The sequence below is a fragment of the Exophiala oligosperma genome (genome assembly GCF_000835515.1).
Source record: "Exophiala oligosperma strain CBS 72588 unplaced genomic scaffold supercont1.5, whole genome shotgun sequence".
NCBI classification, from domain to species: domain Eukaryota; kingdom Fungi; phylum Ascomycota; class Eurotiomycetes; order Chaetothyriales; family Herpotrichiellaceae; genus Exophiala; species Exophiala oligosperma.
This window is the reverse complement of record NW_015622822.1, coordinates 1471534-1483536: the sequence shown is the minus strand read 5'-3', so window position 1 is coordinate 1483536 and position 12003 is coordinate 1471534. Positions and strand designations below refer to the sequence as shown.

Here is a 12003-nt window from a genome sequence, read left to right as displayed (position 1 = left end):
TTCCTTCTCAAGTACAATCATCTTTTTTTTGCAACAATGGAACAGGCCTATGTCCGCACCACGTCTGAGGTGTTGAAGCACTTCAACGTCGCTGAATCCAAGGGCCTCTCTTCACATCAAGTGGTAGAGGCGCGAAAACGCTATGGGAGCAATTGTAGGTGTTGATCTCTTTCCAGTCAAGGGGCGCAGGCTAACAAAGTACACAGCCTTACCAGAAGATCCTCCCACGCCTTTGTGGCAACTCGTCCTCGAACAATTCAAGGACCAACTGGTCTTGATCCTACTTGGTTCTGCTGCGATTTCATTCGTACTTGCCCTGTTCGAAGAGTCGGACGACTGGACGGCGTTTGTGGACCCAGTCGTGATCTTGACAATCCTCATCTTGAATGCTGTTGTAGGTGTCACGCAGGAAAGCAGTGCAGAGAAGGCCATCGCCGCCCTCCAGGAATACTCTGCGAATGAAGCAAAAGTCCTTCGAGATGGACAAGTCCAAAAGATCAAGGCTGAAGACCTGGTGCCCGGGGATATTGTTACAGTGGCCATTGGTGATCGCATCCCAGCTGATTGCCGACTTGTGTCCATACACAGCAACAGTTTCGCGGTTGACCAAGCCATCTTGACTGGCGAGAGTGAAAGCGTGAGCAAAGACTGCAGGGCGGTTAAAGACGCACAGGCTGTGAAACAGGACCAGATCAATATGCTTTTCTCAGGGACAACTGTTGTCACTGGACATGCTTCCGCGGTCGTTGTGCTTACCGGAAGCTCTACGGCAATTGGTGACATCCATGAAAGCATCACCTCACAAATATCAGAGCCGACGCCGCTGAAGGAGAAACTGAACGATTTCGGCGACACTCTTGCGAAGGTGATTACGGTGATCTGCATCCTCGTCTGGCTTATCAATATTCAACATTTCAACGACCCATCTCATGGCGGTAGCTGGGCAAAGGGAGCAATCTACTACCTTAAGATTGCTGTCTCTTTGGGTGTTGCAGCAATTCCAGAAGGTCTAGCCGTTGTCATCACAACCTGTCTCGCTTTGGGAACAAGGAAGATGGCCGCAAAGAACGCCATTGTCCGAAGCCTACCGTCAGTCGAGACTCTGGGAAGCTGCAGTGTCATCTGTTCTGATAAAACCGGCACACTCACCACGAATCAGATGAGCGTTGAGAAAGTTGTCTACCTCAATGAAAATGGTAACGACCTTGATGAGATTGAGGTGAAGGGTACAACTTTTGCTCCGATCGGCGACCTCATTCAGAACGGTAAGAGACTACAGAACGCAGCAGTTGACTCCGACACACTGAAGCAGATGTCGGAAGTCCTCGCCCTATGCAACGAGTCTCATTTGTCCTACGATCCAAAGACCAATACATACCAGAACATCGGCGAACCGACAGAGGGCGCTCTTCGTGTATTGGTTGAGAAGATCGGCACTGATGATGCGGCTACAAACAGCACCATGAGTGCACTGTCTGGCGCTGAGAGAGTGCACTTTGTCAGCAAGTACTACGAAAGCAAGCTTCCGATGCAGGCCATCTACGAGTTCTCCCGTGACCGTAAGAGCATGTCTGTCTCAGTTGGCAGTGGTCAACAACAAAAGCTGCTTGTTAAGGGTGCCCCCGAGTCCATCCTTGAACGATGCTCGCATGTCCTACTTGGCTCGAATGGTCGCAAAGCTCCAATGAACAAGAAACACGTCTCACTCATTTCCGAAGAAGTAGTCGACTACGGTCGCAAAGGTCTCCGCGTTCTTGCACTTGCTAGCATCGACAACATCGGCGACAACAAGCTCCTTCATAGTGCCAAGAGCACCAGCGAATATTCCCAACTTGAACAGAACATGACGCTGATCGGTTTGGTTGGCATGCTCGATCCTCCACGTCCCGAAGTTGCCGCATCCATTCAAAAGTGCAGAGAGGCAGGCATTCGTGTCATCGTCATCACTGGCGACAACCAAAACACCGCCGAGACGATCTGTAAACAGATCGGTGTTTTTGGACACGATGAGGACCTCAGGGGCAAGAGCTACACAGGTCGACAGTTTGATTCCCTGAGTGAGTCTGAGAAACTCAAAGCTGCAAAGACAGCATCCCTCTTCTCCCGAGTAGAACCAACCCACAAGTCCAAACTCGTCGATCTGCTGCAAGCTGCTGGTGAAGTCGTCGCCATGACAGGTGACGGTGTTAATGATGCACCAGCCCTCAAAAAATCAGACATCGGTGTCGCCATGGGCACGGGTACCGATGTTGCCAAGCTCGCTGCAGACATGGTTCTCGCAGACGACAACTTTGCTACTATCGAAGTTGCGATCGAGGAAGGCCGCACGATCTATTCCAACACACAGCAATTCATCCGGTACCTCATCTCCAGCAACATCGGCGAAGTGGTTTCGATCTTCCTCACCGCCGCATTGGGTCTACCAGAAGCGCTCATTCCTGTACAGCTACTTTGGGTCAATCTGGTGACTGATGGTCTTCCAGCTACTGCACTCTCTTTCAACCCAGCTGACCACGATGTGATGCGTAGGTCTCCACGCAAACGCGATGAGCCTTTGGTCAGTGGCTGGTTGTTTTTCAGATACATGGTTGTTGGCACGTATGTTGGCGCGGCTACTGTGTTCGGATATGTGTGGTGGTTTATGTTTTATTCCTCGGGCCCCCATATCTCCTTCGCACAGTTACGCAACTTTCACAAGTGCTCGGCTATCAACCCACTCTATGCGAATGTTGATTGTGGCATCTTCGCACCCAACGCCATAACTAACCGCACTGCATCGACGATATCATTGTCAATTCTAGTGGTCATTGAGATGTTCAACGCCATGAACGCACTTTCAAGCTCAGAGTCTTTGCTCACTATGCCCCTGTGGAAGAATATGAAGCTGATCTACGCAATTTGTCTATCTATGGCACTTCATTTTGCCATTTTATACACACCATTTTTGCAGGCTTTGTTCTCCATTGAGCCCCTCAACTTGGCTGAGTGGTCAGCCGTGTTTTGGATCTCGGCACCCGTGATATTTATTGACGAGGCACTGAAGGTATTGGAAAGAGCAATGTTTATCAGCAACACCGAGGCAGCGGTTGAGGCGCACAAGAGCGAAGGAAATGGATCCGTGGCCAATGGAAAGGTCAAGGCAAATTAGAGACGTAGTAGGGAAATCTAGTGCGTTTGTACTTTTGATAGAGAGAACCCTTCAGACATAGAAGCGGTATGCTAGATGGAAAAATTGAAAAAACAGCATCAACATTCTCGTATCTAAGCAAATACCCCGTCCGGAGTACAAGGCTGAGTTGACAAGGCTGTACGGATAATCTCCGGACAATTTCCAATGGCAAGAAGAACACATGCCTGCGACCCTCCCTCCTTTCAGGTAATGTACACATGACAAACTAATAAACACATCGCGTGGACAGGTGTGGACAGACATTGGCTGGACCATATGTTGTAGCCTGGGACTGCTGATGCTGTTGTTGTTGTTGTCTTGTCGTTATACAGCCGCAAGTTCTCTCTCCATACCACTCGCTGCTCCTCCTCCGTATGAAGCAAGCCAACCTGGCTAAAAGGCACTATGCAAAAGTCCTTTATCGAGCGTATATTCCCACACCCTCCCACGAGTACCTACAAGCACTTTGCCGATGACGATTATGGCAGTCCAGTACATCCTCGTTCGTCATCGTCACGATCGCCGCGCCCGATCGTCCTGCAGGATTCCGTCGTCACGTCCTCCTCCTCGCACAGGCGCCGCGGCAGTAGTAATGGTTCCTCCTCGTCCGTGTCCAATTACGACCGTGTTGTTTCGCAGCAGACCTTGAGCTCGCCCTCCCTCGTACGACACAACGACCCCTTCCTCCCGGTGGAAAGAGCGGCTCGGAACCTCGAGCGGACACTCCAGGACCTTCTCGATGCTCAGTCCGAAGGTCTCGCGGCGGCCGGGCTCGGTGGCGTCGGGGAAGGTAACGGTTACTCGTCGACTACTTCGGTCGGCAGTCCGACGCCGACTCCGTCTGTGGTTGTTACGTCGATGACTGTGCCTCTGCACCAAGAACCGAGAACGATACCAATCAGGCAGCCAAAGAAGAAACGAGTGACGTTGAAGGACGCACGACGGGGACTCTCGCGGTCGCTGGCCCAATTCGCGGCATTGAAGGAGCACGAGTTGAAAATCATCGACGGCGAAGTAGTCGCGAGGGACGACGCTCTGAAACAGGCGTCGGACCTGGACAATCGGAAACGCCTCTTGGATGCTCAGGTCCATCAAATCCAGGATCGAGCCGTCGCGGTCGATCTACGTAGCGAAGCACAACAGGTCGAGCAGGAGATCACGGAGTTGGAGACGAAGTTGCTCGAGCTCAGAAATCGACACAGACGTCTCCTCGACCAAGTGCGTGAGCACGAGAGCTCCCACGATTCGGAGCTGAGCTCGTACATGGAAGCTTTGAAATTGAACGAGAACAACACAAGGCACTTTTTGCGCCGGCCGCCCGTGTCGCAAGGGGTTGGGCGGGGCGGCGATGATGTGCAGGGGATGTATGCCTTCAAGCCGGAACGGCGGACGCTACAAATGGCCCAGGACCAGTGGACGAACGATTTGGATCTGTTGAATTCGAGAAGAGCCGGCGTTGAAAAGGAGAGGCAAGCGCTGGATGAGGGTGGGAGATTGTGGCACGACGTTGCACATCGGATTAGAGAGTTTGAAAAGGACGTCAGAGGCAGGACGAAAGGTATGACGCAGTCGCGACTAGCGTTGGATGTGAAGGACGATGGTGAAGTAAGCGCTGTGCCGACTGATGATACCACAATGGAGTCGGTTGTGGAAAAGATGAATGCTTTAGTCGACTTTCTCCAAGAAGCATCGGCAAAGGCTGAGACCGAGGGCTGGAAATTGTTGATGTGTGCTATTGGAGCGGAGCTCGCGGCGTTCCAGGAGGCAAGACACGCACTGGACGACAGCAGCCTGAGCTTGACTAATGGCGACCTGGGAGGCAGGGCGAGGGGGAAGAATGCCCGAGATGCGTTCGTAGACGAGGACGAAGCACACCAGGACGACCCGCACCAGGAACTGCTGGGCGAGGTGGCGACCTCGGACGTCGTTGCGGATGTGAATGTCCATGCAAAAACGCCTGGTTTTGATATCGATACGCGAGACTCGACAAAAAGTCCAAGCGAAGAGAGCAATCACAGCCTCGAAGCCACACTGCGCCAGTTTGGTCGCGGCGTGGGCAAAAAGGAGGGCCAAGACGGAGAGCACCAAACTGTTTCCAATGCAGCTGAAAATGCCAATGGTCCCCTGTCTGCGGCGGATGTGCTTGGGGGAAGTACTGGTATTGGAGGCGAAGTCGGTGATGATGGTGGTGGTGGTGGTGGCGGCGGCGGCGACGGTGACGGTGGCGATTATACAGACTTTAAATCGCAGACCGATACAAAGGTGCGTGTACGAGGCCATACATCTGAGAGCGAGGATGAGGACGAACCAGGGCCCGAGTTTCTACTGTCTCATACATGAAACTCCTGAAAAATGTGTCGAGGTGGCATGTTTCATGTTTGTAGCGATTGTATTACTGCGCGTAGTGTTTTGGAGCGATACGAATTAGCTACCTAGCGATCTGCGTCATATATCACAAATGAACCTGGCTGGGTCTATAATCAAATCAATTGAACCGACCTTTCAAGTTATCAATCTCGGGAGAGACGCGTATCATCGGGGAAGAGACAGCCGGTATGTGATTGAATTCTGTGTCTGTTTTGTTTTGTATATATACTTTCATTCGTAAAAGATGTATTCAATTTCATCAAGTCGTACCCTCCTTCTGTTCGTATAACCGCCTCCTTATTTCGGTACTACTAATCTTACTCTCGAAGTTTTGTTTATTCTGTTGCTGCTGTGGTTGTCCTTCAACACCATCGTCGTCGTCGTCATCATCATCATCAAAACCGACACCTGCGTCCAGCACGTCAACTTCAAAGACCTCGAGGGCCTTCCACCCCTTCTCGAGCCTTTTGTCGTTGACGGCCTTGCCGCCGGCGCGGGTCTCGCCGGAAATGACGAGCGCCGTGATGTCTTGGTCGGTGATTGTCGGCCCAAAGGGGTCAGATATCTGTGTGTAGTTGATGATGATGTCGTCGGCGCCGACGGCGTAGCTGACGCGGACGACTTTCCCGTTTGGCCCGGGCTGGTCGACATGTTCTGTCTTTTGAATCGAAGCCACGTCCGGGTGGAATACCAGTATCGATTCGACAAACTCGGCCGTACGCTGTTGGCGGGTCGCCCAGGATTCCACGACCGCCCCGTACTTTTTGTTCACGAGGAGCTCGTCGCCCGTGATCCCTACAGTGATGAGACGTGGCGGCGTAGTGGGCTGCTGTGCGTCTGGTTCGGACGGCTCAGCGGCAAGCACCGTGGCTGTCAGGAGAAGTTTGTGTCCGATGTGCAAGTGGTCAAAGGTGCCGCCGACCGCGACAGACTTGTGGCTTGTCACTGGGCCTTCGTCGCCAGCCACATAGGCTGACGTCGCCGAGGCGCATGGGTTGGTTGTGACGGACGGGCCACAAGGTAGGCGCTGAACCGGAGGGGCGATGCCACCTTGCCGTGACTGCCAGGCCGTGACGAGGGTTCTGAGGTGGGATTCGCCGGTCTCGCCTTCGACCGTGTAGAGTGTCGTGTAGTGGCGAGAGGGAGTCGAGGAGACGAATGTTTCGAAATCGACAATGGGGCCAGAGAGGGACTGTTTGCCTAGGATAGATGGGGAGAGATTGCTCGACCGCGGCTCCAACACAAAGAGCCTCACATCCAGACCTCCAGGGAAGTCCAGGTCAATGTTTGCCTGGGCGGCAACTGAGCAGATGAGACTGTAGGTGTGTGAAAAGAGCGTCTGGAGTAGAGGATAGCTGGCGGACCGGGATATGTTAGGGCTGATTGGATACGAAGATGGGAGCACCAAGGCGATGTCCAGCCTTGTAACGGATGAGGAGCTTGGGTGAGTGAGCTTCGGGAGGAGAGTCTCAAAGGTCGTCTTGTACGCTGATCTCAGTGAGGCTGGACTGGACGGCAGCTGGAGAGCCGGCAAGAGGAGAAGTTCCAGTGGTGATGGAGGTGTCGGTGCCATTCTTCTGATCGTACGGACTTGGTCCAGAGATGGTGACGATGTGATTCTTACTGTTGTATCAAATATCTACGTTGATAACGCTGAGCTGTGAGGAAAGTTATCGGCAATGAAGCGGCTGTCGTGGTTGTACGGCGATGCTCGTCACGACTCTACCGAGGCAGGCAGAGGACTTTCTGTTGAAAGACAGAAATACAGCTCAATCGTCAACTGTTACTCTGTCTCCGTATAACTTAGAGTAGATCATAGGTGGTCTCATGGAGTAAAGAAACCAAGGCTATTATGTCTATGTGGTGGTTGGACGAATAAACGAGGTGCAAAGTGCTAACTCGATGGTTCGTACAAGACTTTCTCAGCAACCACAAAACATCCCACTCAGAGTCACTGCACGGGGCTCGTCAGGCTTCAATTTCCATGTAGTTAGTTGTTGATTATGCCCTTCCACATTCCTCGCCATCAACATACCCTCTCCGACTCTTCTCCCACCTACGACAACTACTACAGCGCCACCAATGCCATATATCAGACTGGCCAGACTCTGAGCTCTATTGGCGCTCCGAACCCTCATTGGAACGACAACAACACGCCCACCACGGCCGCCGAAAATCATTCCTACCAGCCACAGCCAAACACCAATGGCAATGGCACCGTGATTCCCTACCGTCCTGCGCCGAATGCATATCCTGGTACGCACGCCGCCGCCGTCGCACCGCCCTCGTCAGACACACAGTTAGGAGGACATTATCCTCAAGGCTTGCGACGGTCCTTGACTGTCGGGCGACAAGGAGAAAGAGAATACATGAACAATCAACCAGGTTCCGCCATGGGTGACATCCACCACTATGGTGCGCCGCCAGCTTATGGAGGCGAAGCGCTGTCTATCAATATTGAGCCTTCTACGCCCGGCCATCCAAACAATGTCGCGGGGAACACGATCCCAGGGACACTCCAGCCAGGTCTACAGAACAGACCGACGGCACTGAACACGAGCAACACGGCACCGACACTCCCTACTCTGCCTCAAATATCGACCCAGATGCAGCAGTCGCCCTTGTCTGCAAGGCCCATGACCCTCAATCACACCCACAGCTACTCGAGATCGAGTCCAGGTGTAATGGACCAACCGAGATACAAACCGTTCTCAAACAACACTCCTGAGCAATCCAAGTACCCCTCCGCTCCGTCTGGGCACCTCTCGAGCACCCCTCAAGGACCACCGTCTTATTCTCCTCTTGGCCTCGCGGACATCAGGCCGCGCTCCGATACGAATGCCACAGACATACCCTTCAGCCCGAGCACTGCTCAGGAAGAGGATCGCCGAGAACACCCACAGAACAGTAATTATATTGCGCCTTGGCCGATATACGCAGTAGACTGGTGCAAGTGGCCTCCACGGTCAAGTGGAGGTTCGTCGGGCAAGGTGGCCCTCGGAAGCTATCTGGAAGATAACCACAATTATGTATGGTGTTAACTATTTGCTGGACTGGAACAAAGAAGCTGACACACCCAGATACAAATCTTAGAGACTCAACGAACACAGGTCGACCCAGAAAATCCACACGGCGAAAGAGGGCTGGAGTTTATCAAGACTGCGGAAGCCACCCATGCATATCCCGTAACCCGAATACTGTGGGAGCCACCTTCTTCGAACAAGCAAACTACCGATTTGCTCGCCACATCCGGCGACCATTTGAGGTTATGGTCGTTACCGAATGACCAACATGGATACCAGTCCAATTCGATCAACCGTCCACCAAATTCGAAATCACCTCCACCACAAAAGCTATCGCCCTTGGCCCTCTTGTCGAACTCCAAATCTCCTGAACACACTGCTCCAATCACGTCTCTGGATTGGAATGTGGTCCAGCCATCACTGATCATCACCTCCTCAATTGACACGACTTGCACAATTTGGGACATTCCCACACTGACAGCCAAAACACAACTCATTGCTCACGATAAAGAGGTTTATGATGTCCGCTTCTGCGCCAATAGTGTTGACGTGTTTGTCTCGTGCGGCGCCGATGGGAGCGTACGTATGTTTGATTTACGGAGCCTCGAACACAGTACAATCATTTACGAGCCGAGTGAAAAGCAACAAGACAAGAATTGTAAGTTCACCATAAATGCGTTCGATGTCACGAAGTCGCAGGAAGTAGATCTTGATTCGCGACTAACATTTCTGCCTAGCACAACTTTCCGACCCCCTTTCGACGTCCCCGACACGCGGGTCTGGATCTCAGACGCTATCCTTCCCGCCTCCGCTCCTACGTATTGCCGCATCGCCTCATGATACCCATCTCCTCGCCACTTTCTCGCAAGACTCGAGCGTCATCCGCGTACTAGACGTACGGCAACCCGGGCAGGCCTTGCTTGAGCTGAAGGGGCACAGCGCTTCTGTAAACTGTGTGGAATGGAGCAATACGCAGCGAGGGTTACTCGCCTCTGGCGGCGACGATTGCTGTGTGCTGTTGTGGGATCTGTTGGGTTCGGCCGGCAATCTCCCGGCGGGTGTCCCGGCGGGAGCTTCTGGAGGTGGCGGAACGGCCCAGGAACGTGGACCTTCTGCCGTCTGGGAGTCACGGTACGAAGTGGCCAATTTGAGCTGGGCGCCGACCATGGGAACACTCGGAGTCTGTGGTGGCAAGGGGTTCTGGGGTGTCCAGCTTTGAGTGCTCTTGATCGGACCTCCTTCCCAACATTCACGACGAGCAATTTACGGACATGCTCTTTATGAGTTTGGATTCATCAGCCTTTGTTGGTTGCCAGTTGAAAAGATGCCCCCCCCGGACGCCTTTATTCACATAGGACCACACTTGACCAACTTGACGGCAGGCGGGTCTGGCAGGGTTGTTGACAGCCCTGGCAACAACGCGATCAATATGATGCGCTGCAAGGTGGTTTCGAAAACGCACGCGTGAGAGGAACGTGGCGAGGTGTACGGGACGAGCCAAAATGTGTGTATGTGTGTGTGTTAGGAGAGCACAACTAGGTACCTACCGACCTAGAACCAGGGCGGGAACACCTTCATAGCGCTGGCGTTGCATTCACTTGATAAAACCTTTGGCCAACGACGTTTACCTGCATCCCCCCGTGTTGAACCCCTAGTGGGAGTCAAACCAGCAGGGAGACCTGGTGTGTCTACTATTGTATGCGCGTTTCAGAAGTTGTCGCAAAGATGTCAAAACTTTCTAGAAGCAATGTGTTGCCCAGACAGACAAATGACATGTGATGTTGGCATTTTGAGGCCATCATTTGATTAATTTCATATAGCTAGCTCCTGGTTACCTAGACAAGTAGGTACCCAAGGTACGGAGTAGTCAAGACAGGTAGGTATATTTCGTAGATAAGTTCTGGATTCATCGTGCTCTACCGCAAGAGAGGATGGATACAAAAAGACTGTTCAACAACTCAGTCCCACACCTTCTTTTTTTTTCAGTAGTCGAGCCCAAGGATGGGAAAAATAAACTGCCCAGCATCTTATACTGGCGTTGGAGTTGCGTGTGTAGCAGATGTGTGTACACCACATTCGATGTTTGGTATCTTGATATCAATGATAAAGAGACAGGGGGGAAAAACAACATAAAATCCCCTGGCTTTTTGTAACTCTCTCACATCAACAGACGCCAAGCACCCAGAATGAGAGCCGCAGTTCCGGTACAGACACCCCTATTAATGACAGAGGTTAGCATAAAAAGAGGTTTTTTTTTGAGAGATATCAATCAAGGAGGTGTAAAGGGTGTAAGGGCCGGCCCGGCACAAAGGGAAACAACTCACATCAACCACTGCAGGGTCGAAAACTTGACGGCCTCTACACGTTCCCGGAGACCGGCGACTTCCTGTTCGATCCGGGCCTCGGTCTCCTTGATCCTCATCTCCTGCCCGTTGGCCTCCTCCCTGATCCTGCCCTTTTCGAGGTTCAGGTCGAGCCGGACGCTGGCCTGGGTGCGGCCGATCTCGTCCCTCAGCCTGGCGTTGAGCTTCGCCAGGTCGCTCGACAGCCGCTCGTGGCTGGACCGGGTCAGCTGGGCCTCGGTGCTGTCGGCGTTGGACAGTTCGCTGCGGAGCTTGGCAAAGTCGACCTTTTGGGTGTAGGTGCTCCGCTCGGCGTCCTCCTTCAGGACCATGGTCCGGGTGAGGTTCTGGATGGACTCCTCGATGACGTCGTTGAGCACCCGCATCATCGCCACGGCCTGTTCCTCGCTGAACCCCTCGTCCTTGAGGCGCTGCACAAACTTCAGCGTGTCAAAGTGGTGGTCCTTTTGGCACGCCGCGGTCGCCGAGAACGCCCGCCGGGCCGTCTTGAACGTCGCCACGTACACGCCATTGTGTCGGATGGGCGCAGAGTCGACGGGGAGGGGTCGGACGGTCCAGGCGCGGGGTGAGCGCGAGGACGGAGACGAAGACTTCGACGGCGCAACGGGCCCCGAAGGGATCGTCGCCGCGGCGGCCGCGGCGGTGGTGGTGTGTATTGAACGAGACGCGGGACCCCGCCTGAAAGAGGAGGGAGTAGGCTTCTTCTTGAGCGACGACGAAGGTCTCGTGGTGTGCACTGTCCGTGGCACTGGCTCGACCAGCGAGGCGGTGGCCCTTGTCGTCGTCCAGGTGAGTCGAGGCAAGAGAAAGCGTGGTACTGCCACGGGTTTCGACCCCGTTATAGATGACATTCTGCGATCCCAAGACCCTGTACTCGGTGGCGCAGGATAATAGCCCAAAAAATCTTCTCCGTTAGAGAAAACAAGTATACGTAGATGTTCGAGAGAGAATGTGGGTAGTTTGGGTACTGTATTTGCCTAAAGAGGCGCAGTTTCAACGTCCGGGGAAAATAGGCGGAAGGAAATAATCACAAGGCTTGATTCGGGGGAGGGAAGAGGTAGTTTTCAGCCAATCATGGTCA

General features: G+C 53.2%; 5 protein-coding genes across 5 annotated transcripts; 3 read left to right on the top strand and 2 right to left on the bottom strand.

Moving 5' to 3' along the window:
- Positions 1 to 36: 36 nt before the first annotated feature.
- Positions 37 to 3148, top strand: PV06_05864 (calcium-translocating P-type ATPase, SERCA-type; the record flags this gene model as incomplete). Its single annotated transcript, XM_016406914.1, has 2 exons — positions 37 to 154; positions 207 to 3148. The coding sequence occupies 2 exons, from the start codon at positions 37 to 39 to the stop codon at positions 3146 to 3148; spliced, it is 3060 nt and encodes a 1019-aa protein (XP_016262518.1).
- A 426-nt stretch (positions 3149 to 3574) lies between these two features.
- PV06_05863 (uncharacterized protein) lies at positions 3575 to 5683 on the top strand (the record flags this gene model as incomplete). Its single annotated transcript, XM_016406913.1, has 1 exon — positions 3575 to 5683. The coding sequence occupies one exon, from the start codon at positions 3575 to 3577 to the stop codon at positions 5507 to 5509; it is 1935 nt and encodes a 644-aa protein (XP_016262517.1). The 3' UTR covers positions 5510 to 5683.
- Positions 5684 to 5795: 112 nt separating this feature from the next.
- On the bottom strand, positions 5796 to 7382 carry PV06_05862 (uncharacterized protein; the record flags this gene model as incomplete). The annotated part of the gene is made up of 1 exon (XM_016406912.1): positions 5796 to 7382. The coding sequence occupies exon 1, from the start codon at positions 7107 to 7109 to the stop codon at positions 5796 to 5798; it is 1314 nt and encodes a 437-aa protein (XP_016262516.1). The 5' UTR covers positions 7110 to 7382.
- A 121-nt stretch (positions 7383 to 7503) lies between these two features.
- On the top strand, positions 7504 to 10358 carry PV06_05861 (uncharacterized protein). The gene is made up of 3 exons (XM_016406911.1): positions 7504 to 8565; positions 8617 to 9217; positions 9297 to 10358. Exons 1-3 carry the CDS (start codon positions 7540 to 7542, stop codon positions 9776 to 9778), a joined length of 2109 nt encoding a protein of 702 aa, XP_016262515.1. The 5' UTR covers positions 7504 to 7539; the 3' UTR covers positions 9779 to 10358.
- PV06_05860 (uncharacterized protein) lies at positions 10335 to 11918 on the bottom strand. Its single transcript, XM_016406910.1, has 2 exons — positions 10884 to 11918; positions 10335 to 10775 (listed from the first exon to the last, which is right to left on the bottom strand). Exons 1-2 carry the CDS (start codon positions 11771 to 11773, stop codon positions 10718 to 10720), a joined length of 948 nt encoding a protein of 315 aa, XP_016262514.1. The 5' UTR covers positions 11774 to 11918; the 3' UTR covers positions 10335 to 10717.
- Between the last annotated feature and the right edge of the window lie 85 nt (positions 11919 to 12003).